Below are 15,111 nucleotides of genomic sequence, written 5' to 3' on the forward strand. Positions count from 1 at the left end.
TGCGTTTTGGAGGGCATTTACACCTGGTCTTTTCACGATCGGATAGCTATCCGATCACAGAAAACGCATGAAGTGGCCAGGTGTAAACAGCCCCTTACATACGGCGAAACCTCTACCTGTGAGTTGCCGGGGAAAGTGCAAATTGCCTTCTAAAGGTTACACAGGGTTGATGGGCCCTGTTTCTCATGACATTTTCTTTTTACTTGTTTTTTATTTATTTATTTGTATTGTTTCTAACATGTCCTGTTCTGTAGACTTGCTCTTTATTTATTGTTTTTGTAGTGTACATACAACCAGTACAACATGTCCTGTTCTATTGACATGCTCTTTATTTACCGGTATTTATTTTATAGCCTACTGTACAAACAGTAAAAGATGTCCTGTTCTGTAGACATGGTTGTTATTTATTTATTTGTGTTGTACCAGCCCAATATGACTGTCAGTTGAAATAAACCTGTTATGAATCTATTTTGATACGTTTCCCCATAACTTTTGTAATTTTACATATGTTTAAAAATATCAAAATTATTATCGATATCGCAATATTCATTACCAATATCGCAATATCACATTTTGTCAATATCGTGCACCCCTAGGGGATAATCATTACAGGGGTACTAATAGGTTTGCTTTCAGTGCTACTACTCGGAGTGTTTCCTCAACCACGTCCACGACCAATCAGATTTCACGCTAGTCGAGACTACAATTAAGTAGCTATTGTCCTGATATCGTTGTGTACATTACAATGTAGATTATCCTTAAACATGCACTCTAAAGCCTTGGAATTATTACAGAACATGATCATTTATCAAATTAGTATGTGTGTAGATTTTGAAAGACATGAAAATCAAAGTGTATAGTGCAATTATATCAATGTTTCATTATTGCTCATACAAAATTTTTGCCAAATATACTAGTATTGTCCTTAATATAGGATCTCCATATTGAAGGATCTCCAAAAAATAAAATAAAATGTATCAAAGAATCCTGAAAAATATATCACAATTTCCACAAAAATGTTAAGCAGCATAACTGTTTTTAACACTACTACTAATAATAATATTAATAGTAATAATAATAATAGTCTCTTGAGCAGCAAATAAGAAAATGGTTAAATTATTATTTTGATCTTTTTTTACTGTATTTCTAAATGTCAAAATATGCAGTTTTAGTGAGTAACAATGGTGAATCTTTATATACAGTAGGCTAATGCTATATATATATATATATATTGTGCATCTCTGAACACCATCAGCTACCATAAAGAACATACAGTAGTAAGATAGATAGGGAATTAACCAGCAATGATGCTCAAGGTTCTTTCCAGTCTTACCCATTATCTCACCAACCCCCTTTAATCACTCTTGCTCTCTTTTTATCTCTCTGTGTTTATATATTTATGGTGTTCATGATAAGATAAGCTTTGCTAAAGTGCCATGTTTTCTAACAGATTAATTGTGTCCATACTTATGTAAACAGATAAACCAGACACAGTGGGAACAAAATATGTCACCTTTAGTGTGCCATAGTGTTAATGAAAGTGTCAAATTGCGGAACAACAGCGCGGATGGGTCTCTGGTCAAGTTGTGGATTTAATTGCTCTGTCAATGGCAATTTGTTCTTGTTGAAATCTCTAGGTTTTAGAATTTTGTTGTAGTATATTTAATAAATATTTTTGGGTGAAAATAGGTTTGTGTGCCATTGCAGAACAGGTATGTAACAGATGTGGGGCAGATTGTGGTCTTAATTAAGCCTTTAATTTAATTAGTTGACTAAAGCACTAAAGAGGCCTAAAAGGGATTGAACTATGTGTATCTCACATAAACCTTCCTGTTTGTGTGTCCTAGTGTGCATGAGCTGATTTATTTACTTCTATTCCGCATGCACAGGACTGAATGTGTAGTTGCACACATTCTTAAGCCAAACTTGAAAAGTATTACTCTCCCTGCAGGGTTCAGGATTTCTCAACCCTACTTAAAGCATAAAAGCAGCAATATATTTTTAATATTATACTAACTTTGGATAAAAGCGTCTACTTAATGTAAATATAAAACCCATTTATACTGAGTGAAAAAAATATTAAGTGTGATATTATAAATATAAAATGTTTGCAAAATAAACAAAACAATTATTTAATATTTTCACTGTACAACAGCAGTTATTTAAATATTAGTAAGCATTAAACTTAGTATTTAATAGATATTTTAAGTTAACATTTTAAGTTAACTTTGACAGCCCTAAATAAATAAAATATATATATATATGTGTGTGTGTAAATATATATATATATATACGGTATATATATATATATATATCATTTGACCTTGTGTGACACATTTGGAGGAGTTAGACGAGTCACTACTCCAGGAAATGACATCAAACTGTCACCCAGTACCATAGAAGCGTTTCATCCAGGCTTTATAAAGTATGTAGCCTATGTACCACCTTGTCTCGCTGCAGTGCTCTTAGCCGTCTCTTCTCCTCACAGCCTAAGAGTCTATATGCGTCACGCCCGTATGCATAATTCATCCGTTTTAAAATGTATAACTTATTTATGGCAGAAGACTCCTCTATCCAGGTCAAGGAGCCTCTTCAGCTCTGGGCACACATGCAGGTGTCCTTCGAGGATCCATATTGGAGCACATGCAGAAAAAGCATCGAGCCGCCTGTACTAGTCTCACCTGTCCCGTCCTGCGTATAAAAGAGTGTTACTGCAGTCTGAAGGAGTAAAAACGCAGTGCAGCTGATGTTGCAGTGCTCTACTTGGGAGTTGACATCAAATTGAGCAAAGTTAATTCTGTTTTACTCTGGTTCTCTAATAGGACCGCTAGGTGACCTCATGACGCAGGTTTCCACCATGTCCTGAAAGCTCTTCATCGGCTGTTTCATGTTTGAATCATAAATGATAACTCAAGGGAAGCCATTTTGAGAAATGAGTTTGGTTACATCTGGATTTTAACTGCTGAAATAGACAAATAAGCTGCACTCTATCATTTCTTATCCAGTCATTTGACAGGGAAATCGCTAGTTTTGTCCAACGCTCAGATTTATAACAATCAAGAATCAAGGCTGGGAAGAACTGGCGTCCTTGTGAAAGAGATAGAAAGCAAATTTATGTGTGGTTGTGCATGTTTTGCAGGTAAAGGTTTGCATGGTTTGGTAATATGTCCTTGTATATTAGCATTTATTTATTATTTCCCTTCAAAATGTCTTCTCACACACATAAATACATACTTACTGATTTAAGGGACACACACAGGATGAGAAGACAAACTGTGTTTCCCCTCCCTTTCCTGTCCCATCCTCTTACACTGTCTCTGTCCCCTTCATCCAGTCCTTTCTGGGACGTTTCCAGAGAGAGTGGTGATTTACAGAGGGTATTGGGAATATTCTAGGGCTGCTGTTGTTTATGCAGTGCCACCGACTTTCCCACCTAGTGTTAGACTGACCCCTGCAGGCTCATTACTTTCAGTGCATATAAGGATTTTATATTCTCATTATTTTCATCTAGCAATTATTACACTTTCTTTCTTTTTTGTTTTAATAAACATTACTTTTATATACATTTTCACATTTTGTTCTGGCATGATGGGCAATGTTCATCTTGTTTCTATTGTGCAAACCCTTCGGTTATCTGACGCCTATGTATAAGTTCACTGGCATTCTTTTCAAAACCTTTTCTTTAAAAATGAAAAAACATCTAATCTAATCCATCTAGTGAGTGTGTGTGTGTGTGTGTGTGTGTGTGTGTGTGTGTGTGTGTGTGTGTGTGTGTGTGTGTGTGTGTGTGTGTGTGTGTGTGTGTGTGTGTGTGTGTGTGTGTTTAAAAATATTTAAGATTTTTTTTTATTAGATCACAGTTGATCACACCTCCTGCATGGATTTTTTTTTTCTTTCTGCAACTTCAGAAGTTCTCGACTTAACATGAATGATTAAACTTTCGATTTTGTCCTGTCTTTTAGGGCCAGGCAGACCTGTTGAAGCATGCAAAAGGAGAAGCGGTAGACACTTTGCGACAGATTCAGTGCGCTGCTCACTCATGCGGCTTGGCCAAGAACGGAGGCTCGACGTCCCCTGCCTCTCCTCTACTGCCGCCCCATGCGCGGCCCCTCCACACCATCCACGAGACTGAGACGGACAGCACCACCCTGCACTGAGAGAGAGAGAGAGAGAATCATTTTTTTTTATTTCTTCAGTTTATACACAACATTGTGAGGAAGGTGGTCTTTGCCTCTTTAGTCCAGAGAAAGGGAGCAGTAAAGGAAAGAGTCAGGTGCATTGAGTCAGTGAAGGACACACTGGAGACAGTTTAATTTTGATCAGTGCGCTTTACTCTCTTCCCAGCTCCGCAATGCCTGCCGGACTCGGGTCTTACATTTTTACACCCACCGTATAATCGTGTTATAAAGCATTACAGTGACCTGAACTCCTGTGACAAAGCTTCTGTTGAAAATTAGCTGTGATCACCTTCTCTAGCCACGACTCCCACAAGCCCCAATTTTCAATCATATTCTGTGGAACACAAAAGAAGATATGCTAAAAAATTATTGTTTTTGTCCATACAGTGAAAGTCAATGGGATCCAAATGATGTTTTGGAGACCAGTGACTTTCATTGAATGGATAAAAACAGTTGAAACATCCTTCAAAATATCTTCTTTTGTGAAATTTGAAGTTTGGCTGCAGTAAGTCTAAAATGGGTACGTCTAAAACTGCATGGAGGGTATCAATCTTAAACCTCCAGATTGAGCAAGATTTTTTAAAAAGTGCAAAACTACTCAGCTGGAAGAGAAGTATAGCATTTTGAGCCAACAAAGAGAGCTTCAGCAAAAAGAGCAGAACAGAAAATCAAAAGTACACGTGAAAGGCGAATGTTTACACCAACATAGTTTACACTTCCTCAGTTCACACTAACATGATAGAACCAACTGAAGACTCTCTCACTCCCCCTGCTGGCTGCTCTACGCATTGTTATTCATTTTAAAACTGTCAGCTCAATACACCTTGGTCCTAAAAGGGCCTTTCTCCAGGTGTCATGTGTGTGAGTGTGTATATGTGTGTGTATATATAAATGTATGTATGTATGTATGTATGCGTGATGCGTATGTGAAGTATTTTGAATAAGGAAAAGTGTGTATATCGTTTTTAAACTGGAAACTGGACACGTCCCATTGAAATATAGGCTCTACTGGTAAGATTAGAAACTCTGGGAAAATATGGATCTCAGTTGTTGAGAAAAGCACCAATGACGATCAGAAAAGCAAATAAATATTTCAATAAGTGAAGAATTAATAATTTTAAGTCAAAAGACACGTGACCATCTCGTTAAGAACACATCACACCCTGTTCATGAATATTGTTATTACTGCTGTTAATATTGTGGGTAGGTGTTAATTGAAATGGAAGTTATTTTATAATTGCGTAAACAGGTGTCATTCTGTACCAGTTTTCATTGGTGGAAACCTCATAGGAACAGGAAATGTCAATGTTTGGGAGATATAGTTTGGGTCAAAGAATTTGGGTGTTTACTTTCACATTAATGTCAAATAACATCTTACTGAGATGATGTCTGTCGTTTATAAAGCCCACATGACAACAGAAATGTCTCCAGGTCATTTTTTTAATACTTGTGTCAGTGTGCATTACATTTTCATAATATCAAAGCCAAAGGACATATAGGCTACATTTAAAAGTTTGGGGTTGGTAAGTCTCTTATGCTCACCCAGGCTGCATTTATTTGATCAAAAATATGGTACTTATATATGGAAATTATATTACAATTTAAATTTTTTATTTTTATATATTTAAAAATGTAACTTATTCTTGTGATTACAAAGCTGCATTTTCAGCAGTCTTCAGTGTCACATGATCCTTCAGAAATCAATCAGTTCTTATTATTATCAATGTTGAAAACAGTTCTGCTTCTTTGCTTCATATTTTTGAGGAAACTGATACATTTTCATGTTCTTATCCCTCCCCTTATTATTAATAATAATTTGTAATTTTAATATCATTCATTGATTTGTATTTTCTAAATGTATTTTGTTTAATTTAGGTTTTTTTTGTAAAATGTAAAGTTCAAATAAAAATACTAAATTTTTAAATAGAAATCTTTTTTCGAACTTTCTGTCTTTACTGTCACTTTAGATCAATGTAATCAACTGACCCTGAACTTTTGAACGTTAGAGTAGATGATAGAAGATCATAAATGTCTTGGACTTACTGTGCATTCATTAAAAAAAAATGTTTGTCAGTGTGTCTCCTGGGAATCAAACCCAAGACGTTGGCACATGACGTTGAAACAAATATTCATTAAGACATTTGCAACTATGATATTTGTGGCATAAATTTTGAATTCCTTCACGTTTACATTTCTCCACTCATTTCTTTATAATTAACCGTCTGAAAGACTCCAGAATATGTCTGGGTTCTCTCCTATGACTTCATCCAAAGACATCCATTTATTATAATGTGAATGCCATTATCCATGCAATCCACAACACATAAATAAATGGACCTTTCTCTGTGGTGTAATGCAGGTGTAGGCTACTCATCATTACTGGTAACTGACCGTTCTCTGACCTTCTGCTTTACACAAAGGCATCCTGCCATCCATATTCCCCTTCTTTATTAGTTAGTGACGCTGCTGCTCTTTTGTTCCATTCAGCCTTTTGTTGCTGTATCAGGACCCTCTGCATTTGCAGCTAATTAAGTCAAGGCCTTGTCACACTCATTCTGTTGACATTCGCTAACGAAGCTTGTCTATAATAGTCTTAAAAAGCTTTACGTAGCCTACTTGGATACAGGCAATCCTGGTTACACGCTAATGACAAAGACGCTAACAACCCTAACAATTCTTTATTGTATCATAATCCAGCTTCAAATGAGAAACATGACATTGAAGAAATAATATCAGCTGGGTATTTTGTCAGTATCATTTGTGCCTATAATTAACTTCCGAGGCTGGAGCAGTGGGTGGCATCACTGGCATGTCTGTATAAAAACACTGGTCCCGTTTCAGAGAGTTAAAGGACCGTCGACTTTAAACATCAAGTCCATCAGACTCATGACATTTGTCTACAACAAGACCGGGGCAGCAGCCAGACTCATGGACTGCACAGCCAAGGTAAGAGTTCATACATTATTTCAGCAATTTAAACTGAAGACTACCATTTTAAGGTTTACATCTGGGGATTAAACTGTTTAATTGGCAATGACATCCATGCTGATCATAAAGTGTCATTGACACCAAAAAATTATACAACCTGCAGGTGCAAAGCTTAACTGATAAAGAACACAATCTAACTCTTTTAGGCAGTTGGTGATCTAAGAAAATTGTTTTTAGAACATTTAATTAAAGGTTAACAGTAAAATTCAGTGAGACTTTTTCAAATAAATCAATTGAAAGTCTGAAATTATTCCACAAGGCTATTAGTAATTAGTGTTTGTAATGACAGCTGTCTGCTAACTAGAACTCAGACATTTTTGGAATAAACAAGATGATTAATTTGTAACATATACATATATATGTTTTTTACTTTTTTATTTATTCTATTTAATTGTGGATGAAAATGTTATATTTTTACCTATCAGGACATAAAAAAAAAAAAGTAATTTTCAATACAAACAAAACATATCTTATTGCTGGTTTGTCTTTTATATGATTTTATTTTAGTGTGGTAAAGATTTTTTATTTTCATGTACCAACTGAGTAATTGGGTGGAAAACAAAATAATAACAATCAGATAAAGAATCAGTTGCATTGTTTATGAACCCATTGTAGCTGATATTTTTTAGATATTATTTGTAGCTAAAATATTATTTTATTTTAATTTAGAAAGGGTTTCTATTTTTTGTGTCAACTCAGCAATGGTATAAAAACACAATTAAATAATTTTCAATAATAAAAATCCGATACAAGTTACCATACAAAATCATTTGCATTTGTGATTTGAATGTTATTATCTAAAACGTCTTCAAATGTATGATATATGATTTAATATTCAGCATTTATTGATTGCGTCCTCTCTTACCACAGAAAGTTCAACTGCTCCTCTTCATGGCACTGGTGGCGCACGTGGCGCGAGACGCTGAGGGCGTGGCCTCCTGCTGCACGAGCACTTCGAGATCCTGCAAATTTTACGAGCTGCTGTGCCGCGCGGGAAGCCGAAACGATACTTACGTGGCAAGGCATTTCGGTCGTTTTAATAACGACGCTGCTGTCGGGATTTTAACTCTTGGCAAACGTAAAGTGGGCGAGAGACGCGTCGAAGACCGCCTGCAACAACTCCTGCACGGCTCACGGAATCAAGCCGCGGGAATCCTGACTATGGGAAAGAGGTTCGAGGACGGCGGGCACCTGCCGCTCGTGCACGCGGAAGGGACCGAGAGCGCGCCCGTGAGACTAGGACTTGGGGGTCCGATTAAATATCTGATAACGTTACCCACGGTACCAGAAGATTTGGACGCTTATGAAAAACGATGACACTTGTCGCTTTTAAAAGCCACAGTCAAGCTGTTCATTCGTAACGTCAATTGCCAATACGGAAGGCTTCTTAATGGGTTTTTAAAATAGCGTTTTTGATTTGAGTAAAAAATGTTTGTGGTTAACATTAGCTACTTGAAGAGACTTTAACGTTTTTTCGAACATTAATCCCATGTGTGCTGTGTGTTTTATAAAAAGTTGTACGTATTTTTTTTAACGTAGCCTAAATAAAATAAATCAAATAATAAAAAAAAAATTCTCTTGTGGCTTTCTCAAAAAATGCAAAATCATTTGCTTTGCATAGTGAACAGTTAACCTGTCTCAGTGGGATTTGTGAATATTTCTCATTAATAAAACACAACTAAATTAAATAGATGTTAATGATGCGTATTTTATTACAGTCGGTCAGGGCGGAAGCATTAGGCCTATCTTGTTTTATAAAGATGATTTGTTGCATTTCAGTAACGTGTAATATGTTTTGTGGTCAGCAGATGGCAGGTGATGTAAATATTGTAAAATACCACAACAATAAAGTCGAGAAAACATTTTTGGTCAAGAAATATATTAAAAACTCACAAAGCATAAGGGGCTAGGATAACTCTTTCACGACATCTATAAAATATAAGGCGTATGTGATATTTAATGGTTCATGAAATACACAAACGTGACAACTTGCCCCAGTATCAATGTGAAAGCTTGCCTCATCCTGACACTTTTTTTAGGAGATAATTAGTGCTTTTCATAAAGACCCTCCTTTATCCCTCCACCCCCACTGCCTGTAAAAACAGCACATTTCCAGATTGTTCCTGCAGCCCTGCCAGTAAGTATTGACCCAAAGCTGTATCCTTTCAAATTCCACCCTTATAGAAATTCCTGTGTGTGTTGTGGGAGATGTTGCTTTTGTCTGGTAATATATGTAAATATCTGCTCAGCACAGATGGCTGTTCTGCTTTCCCTTTCGCACCACCTCTCTCTTTCTCTGCACCTAATTCTTGTGTTTCTAGTAATGTCACTTTCCCTTTAAACCCACTTCAGCCCTTAAAGTGTCTTTATTTGTGGTTTTAAGACTCGTACTGCTCCCATTACAGCCTCTATAACTGTCGCTCAGTCACTGGAGAGATCTGCTTGTGCCACATTAATTTGGTTATATGCAAAAGATTTTTCTGCTGGCTTTCAGGCAGATTATTGTCTCGCAAACAAATATAAAATTACATCCACACAGCAACAATCAGTGCTTTAAATGTAATTACAAATTTTTAATCAATTTACTATACAAATGTGTATATAGATATATAGATAGACACACAAATTTGTATAGTAAATTAATACAAAATGAATAATTACATTTAAATGTAATTATATGATTGGAATATATGCGTGTATGTACACATATATTATTTCTATATAATATATATGTGTACATACACGTCATTTTCAGATAAAGAAAAATAATAGTAATTTTTTATTTGTATTCAATTCATTTTTTTGACAAACCATTTTCACTGTGATCTACTTGAGCCATTTTCATTGTTGCTCTTTGTGCTTCTTCGTTTTGAAAGAGAGTGGGAGAGAGAGAGAGAGAGAGAGAGAGAGAGAGAGGGAGGGAGGGACAGAAGAGTAGAGAGATGAGTGGAGTGGAAGAGAGATGCAGTAGAGAAGAGATTGTGCACCTGCCTCAGAGAGGACACCACCGATGAAAAGAAGGGAAGGATGAAAAGAATCATCCTACCTTATAGGACAACCTAAGAAACCAACGAAAAAAAGGAATTCAAAGAAATAGTGAGTTGTGTACAAGCTGTGTGAAGACTGAAGTGAGGCATTGAAGAGACAGATTGAATGCAAGCAACAAGGAAAGAGGTAAAGTCTATGTTTTGAGCTGCTTTTGAGAGAAGACGACATCAAATCATACTCTTTCATTGAAAAGAGCATGCAGAACAGCTGTACCAAACTGATGGGCTGTAGAAAGTGAGCACAATATCCCCACGAACTTAACCATCCGGACATAGACTGCTGGACGACAAGAATGCATCCTACAATGAGCTCAGTGTAGCTTCTGAGGTCTGCTAAACATCAGGCGCAGAGACATGGAGGACTGAAGTGAAACTGCTGCTGCTGAACTGAGACTGTCCTTAACAAGCAGCCAATCGCACCTTGTAGAAGCCAGACACCAACACAGTTTGAACCTCGGACAAATACACCTCACCTCGCTCCCCTCTACTTTCTCTCGCTCTCGCTTTTCTTTCTTGTTCTGTGTGCGATGAAGATCTGAGGATTTGTCATCATGCCAGTGATGAAAGGGCTCCTGGCCCCACAGAACACCTTTCTTGACACCATCGCCAAGCGCTTTGATGGCACACGTGAGTAATTCTGCTTTTCTCTGAGCTTTCACCCTCTTTCTCTGCAGAAATGTGTAAAAGAGCCTGAAAGGCATTTGAAGACATGTTATTTTAGTATTACTGATATAGATTAGAGTATTAATATTTTGAATTAGCTTTTCTTTTTCAATTTTCAGTTTTAGTAATTTAATGTGCTTTTGTCATTATTGTTAGTTCGGTTGCTTTTTAAATAGTTCTATTTATCTTTAATGTATTTTATTTCGGCTTTAGTTATTTTATTTCTTCCACTTCCACATCTTCCATCTTTGTTTTATATTAATTCAACTTTATTTAAATGACCTTCTGCGAAGGCTAGACTGCATTTTAGATAACATTTTTATTCATGAAATATTTTTCATATAATATTATAATTATGAACGATAATTTATCTTATGCAGAATACAGAATGTCTTTTCTGGGCAGACTCAGTTTGTACCTTCATTCAGAGAAAGTCCTGTGTACATTTTTAGGCTAATATCATCTTTATTCTTAGATGAAAAAACTATGGTTATCATAAGTATATTATGAGAATTATAATGTTTACTATATGTTAATTCACCATCCGTTCCACTTCATGAAGCAGGCAGAAATTTTGCCATTCTTAATGGTTGAATGTCTTATTTTTGTAGGTCAGATGAGGAATTGTATTCGGTATTGTTCTGGAGTCGTGATCTTTTGCAGTGTGCATAAATCATGGCTGCGCTGTTTGAATTTGTTTGTGTGTGTACATTTGAGAGAAGAACTACTCGAAAAAATCCTGAAGTGTTATTCATTGCATGAACGCCACTCAATATTCAGTAGTGTGGGAGCTATGCTTACAGTTCTGTGCAAATACAAGTGAACAAAAGATGGAGGCCAGTAGATGATGGGATAATTTTGTATAAGTGGTCCTCACTCCCTCTGTACCTGCCATCATGTCTTTTGAGAGAACTCAAAGCGTACTAAAGCCATGAAGGTGAGCATGACTAAACCGTGCACATGCGATACAGTGTGCTGAAGTGTTGAACTTGCCTTATCCGCTCGCAACTGACAGACACAATGATATTAGTCAGTGTGTTATAGTCTGATCCGTCAATACATGACTATATGAGATGAATTAATTCTGTGATTTACACCATCAATGAGTTCATTCACTTCATATAGTCATGTAGATTAAGGCCCGTTGACTCCAAGAATGATAACTATTGCAATAACTATTAGCATACACACCAATGGACGATAACATTCTGTTTATACCACTTTAAAGCCGAATGGATGCTGATTCTGAATGTTTTTATCGTTCATCTGCCGGAAAAAGGGGAAAAAAACATTCAGAAAGTGATTCAACATCATTCCAGCGATATCAGTTCTCTGTTATATTTGTAGTGTGGGTCTCCCTATTCTCAACAGATCTAAAACTGTATTGTTAGTTATCATTCTTGGTGTGAACAGCCCTTTGTTCACTGCTACCAAATCCGACTCTTTTCTCAAATCCAGTCCAATCTCACTGTTCAAACTGAAAAGCATCCGATTTCAAAACAGTTTTTACTGTTCACACATACAGACAACTAAATGGATTTGAAACAAATTTGAATTGGATTCACTCTGAAATCATTACACCGCTCATTACACCGTCTGCTGTAACATGGTGAATTTGCGGTTTCACTCTTGGTGTGAACACACCAGTCTGTGTCTCGTTTTGCTTTTTCACATCAAGTTTTGGTCTGAAAAGAGACATTTTACCTTATGATTGACTTATAATTTATGATTTGGGTACGGTTTTCCATTTCAAACAGTCACAAAGCATGTTCCGGTCTATGAGCTTGCACCATCTTTAACCTGCCCGAATATCAGATACATTGAAGCATCTGGTGTCTGTCTTCTTGGTTAGCAGTAAGGAGTCTCTTAATGAGCTCTCAGGAGAATTCGCCAATAGCCTTTCACCTTCTCAGCACTTTCATGCATGAGGCTATTAAAACAAGAAAAATGACAAACCAATAACAGGATCAACACAACAAGCACGTCAAGCAGAAATATTGATAGTCATGTTAACTAAAACATGCAAAAGACTTGTTTTCTCTTGCCCTCTCCTGGTTAGCCTATGCTTCTTTCTTTTTTTGTGCACGGGGTTGTTCTGGGGGACGCTGAGGAAAAATGTCTCTGTGTGATGCTCTTAAAAAAAAGCAATGTACAGTATCACTGTACAGGCAATCATATAAATCATGAATCATTCCCGCTGCCGTTCCCAGGGACAGATTTTCACACTATGAAATGTCAAGCTGGCCATTTGCTCTCTCTTACTTTTTAGAACAACCTTCGTGTCACACCCGTCCTAAACAACACTGGCTGTCTAAATTCAGTGTCAGTATGTGTATGTGTGAGTGAGAGACGTGACGTTGAGTATGTGTATGCTTCCCTCTCTTTCTTCTTCATAATCACTTTTAATTAGCTGCAGCAGACTAAAGATCTGGAGAGGCTTATTAGAACAGAGTCGTGCTTGACAAGGCCTTAATGTTGTGTTTTTCAGCCTGTACTTCATTTAACCCTGTGGTGGTGCTCATTTGGGAGTCACACTCGTTATCTGGTGTCTGGACACCTGAAAATAAAAGGTGTCATATACTACTTGTGTCATATAGGTGTCATATATTTCTTATTATTATCATCAATGTTGAAAACACTTTTGTGGACACCATGATACATTTTTTTTAGGATTTTTCTTTTTCAAAATAGGTTCAAAACTTTTATAATATTTGACATAGACATCTTTCATAACATTATATGTTACTGAAACCTTTGATCTCCATGCTGAGTAAAAGTATAATTTTTTCTTAAAAAAAAATAAATAAAAAATCTTACTGATCCTAAACTTTTATCAGTTATTTGTGTACTGCAATGTTAGCCACTTTTGAAGAAAGTGCATACGTGTAAATGTCACAGCATGTTTTTAAAAAGAAACCAACTTCTTCATGTACTGGTGTATATTTTCCATTATACCATGGTCTGGGTGAATACTCGATTCTGATTGGCTGCAGGGTGTCCGTTAAAAAGTGATAGAGGACACCTAAATAAACTGTCAGGCGTAACCAAGGAAACCAAGTTATTGTTTGTAACTTGTAACTTTAGATTTCGATTGTAAAACTAATTAAAATATAAACTAATGTTTTAAAAATGTGTTATTTTGCAAGTGACCATGGTATAAGCGGGTTAATGCCCTTCGAGGTGTCCATTGTCAGGTTTTAATGGACTTCGGCAGAGGCAACCGTCCTCCGCTGCGCGTCGGCCGGTTCACACCTCGCCGTCGTCCATTAAAACCTGACAATGGACACCTCGTCGGGCATTAACCCTTACTTAGATTACATGGATATGAACCTGTTATCAGTTTATATTAAAAATAAACTGTAGACAGTTTCCTGCCTCAGTGACAGAAATAAGCACACTGACATATATATTTTTAAAATATATATTTCCATAGCAACCAGATACCAAAAAAAATCTTGCCTTAATACCACAGCACATAATGATAGTTTTCGTAGCTGTCAGTTTCACCATCTTGGAAAGCTGAATCTGTCAAACCAGTAGGCTTCTGTGGCATTAACAGTGTATATTTGAATGGATTGAAAGGGAAATACGATGTGGGAATAAACACACATAGCCGAACACCAACTTTAGTTTCTCTATAAAAAAAACTTGAATACACCAAGTTTACATAATACAATGTGAGTGTATATGTACTGTATGTGTGTGTAAATATCTCATTTTAAATTTATTTCCATTTAAATGAATTAAGATTACATATGTATAATTTACAAATTCCATTATCCCTACTTGTAGTTCTGCATTACACGATCATTCCTATTAAAAAAAAATTATAAACAGATCTGTATGTCTTATGCAAATGTTGAAGCCTGAAATGTTTCTGTCCAGAATTAGAAAACACAATGTTCTCTTTAATGTTGACTTGTCTGAGTTTGGCCTTTTTTGGGCTTGATCTAGCGCCACAGGTATTAGGCATATTTTTGTTTTTACATTTAGAGTAGTCTAACACACCGCATTCTTTCTAGCTTATCTGATACCACAGACAGATTCCAGCCTCTGATAATGATAAACATTAAAAACGAGCGGACAAATTGGCAATCTCTCATACAATCTTGTATGTCAACTGTAACAGAATAATTTTATACCATCATTGTATGAAATAATATTAGTAACAGATGAAGCAAAACCCTATCAGATGTCAAGGGCCTTTCTCTATTGTACGCATATGAAATCTGATC

General features: G+C 36.3%; 2 protein-coding genes across 2 annotated transcripts in view; both read left to right on the forward strand.

The window, feature by feature from the left end:
- Positions 1–5,596, forward strand: part of LOC307004617 (inactive phospholipase C-like protein 2) — a 72,658-nt gene extending 67,062 nt beyond the window's left edge. The window contains exon 6 of the mRNA XM_079623965.1: positions 3,963–5,596. Coding sequence (XP_079480091.1) covers positions 3,963–4,157 — 195 coding nt within the window. The 3' untranslated portion in view covers positions 4,158–5,596. The remainder of the gene's footprint in view (positions 1–3,962) is intronic.
- A 1,445-nt stretch (positions 5,597–7,041) lies between these two features.
- hcrt (hypocretin (orexin) neuropeptide precursor) lies at positions 7,042–8,712 on the forward strand. The gene is made up of 2 exons (XM_079624290.1): positions 7,042–7,124; positions 8,037–8,712. The coding sequence occupies exons 1-2, from the start codon at positions 7,065–7,067 to the stop codon at positions 8,481–8,483; spliced, it is 507 nt and encodes a 168-aa protein (XP_079480416.1). The 5' UTR covers positions 7,042–7,064; the 3' UTR covers positions 8,484–8,712.
- The last annotated feature ends 6,399 nt before the right edge of the window (positions 8,713–15,111 follow it).

Source organism: Phoxinus phoxinus, assembly GCF_949152265.1.
Source record: "Phoxinus phoxinus genome assembly, chromosome: 1".
NCBI lineage: Eukaryota > Metazoa > Chordata > Actinopteri > Cypriniformes > Leuciscidae > Phoxinus > Phoxinus phoxinus.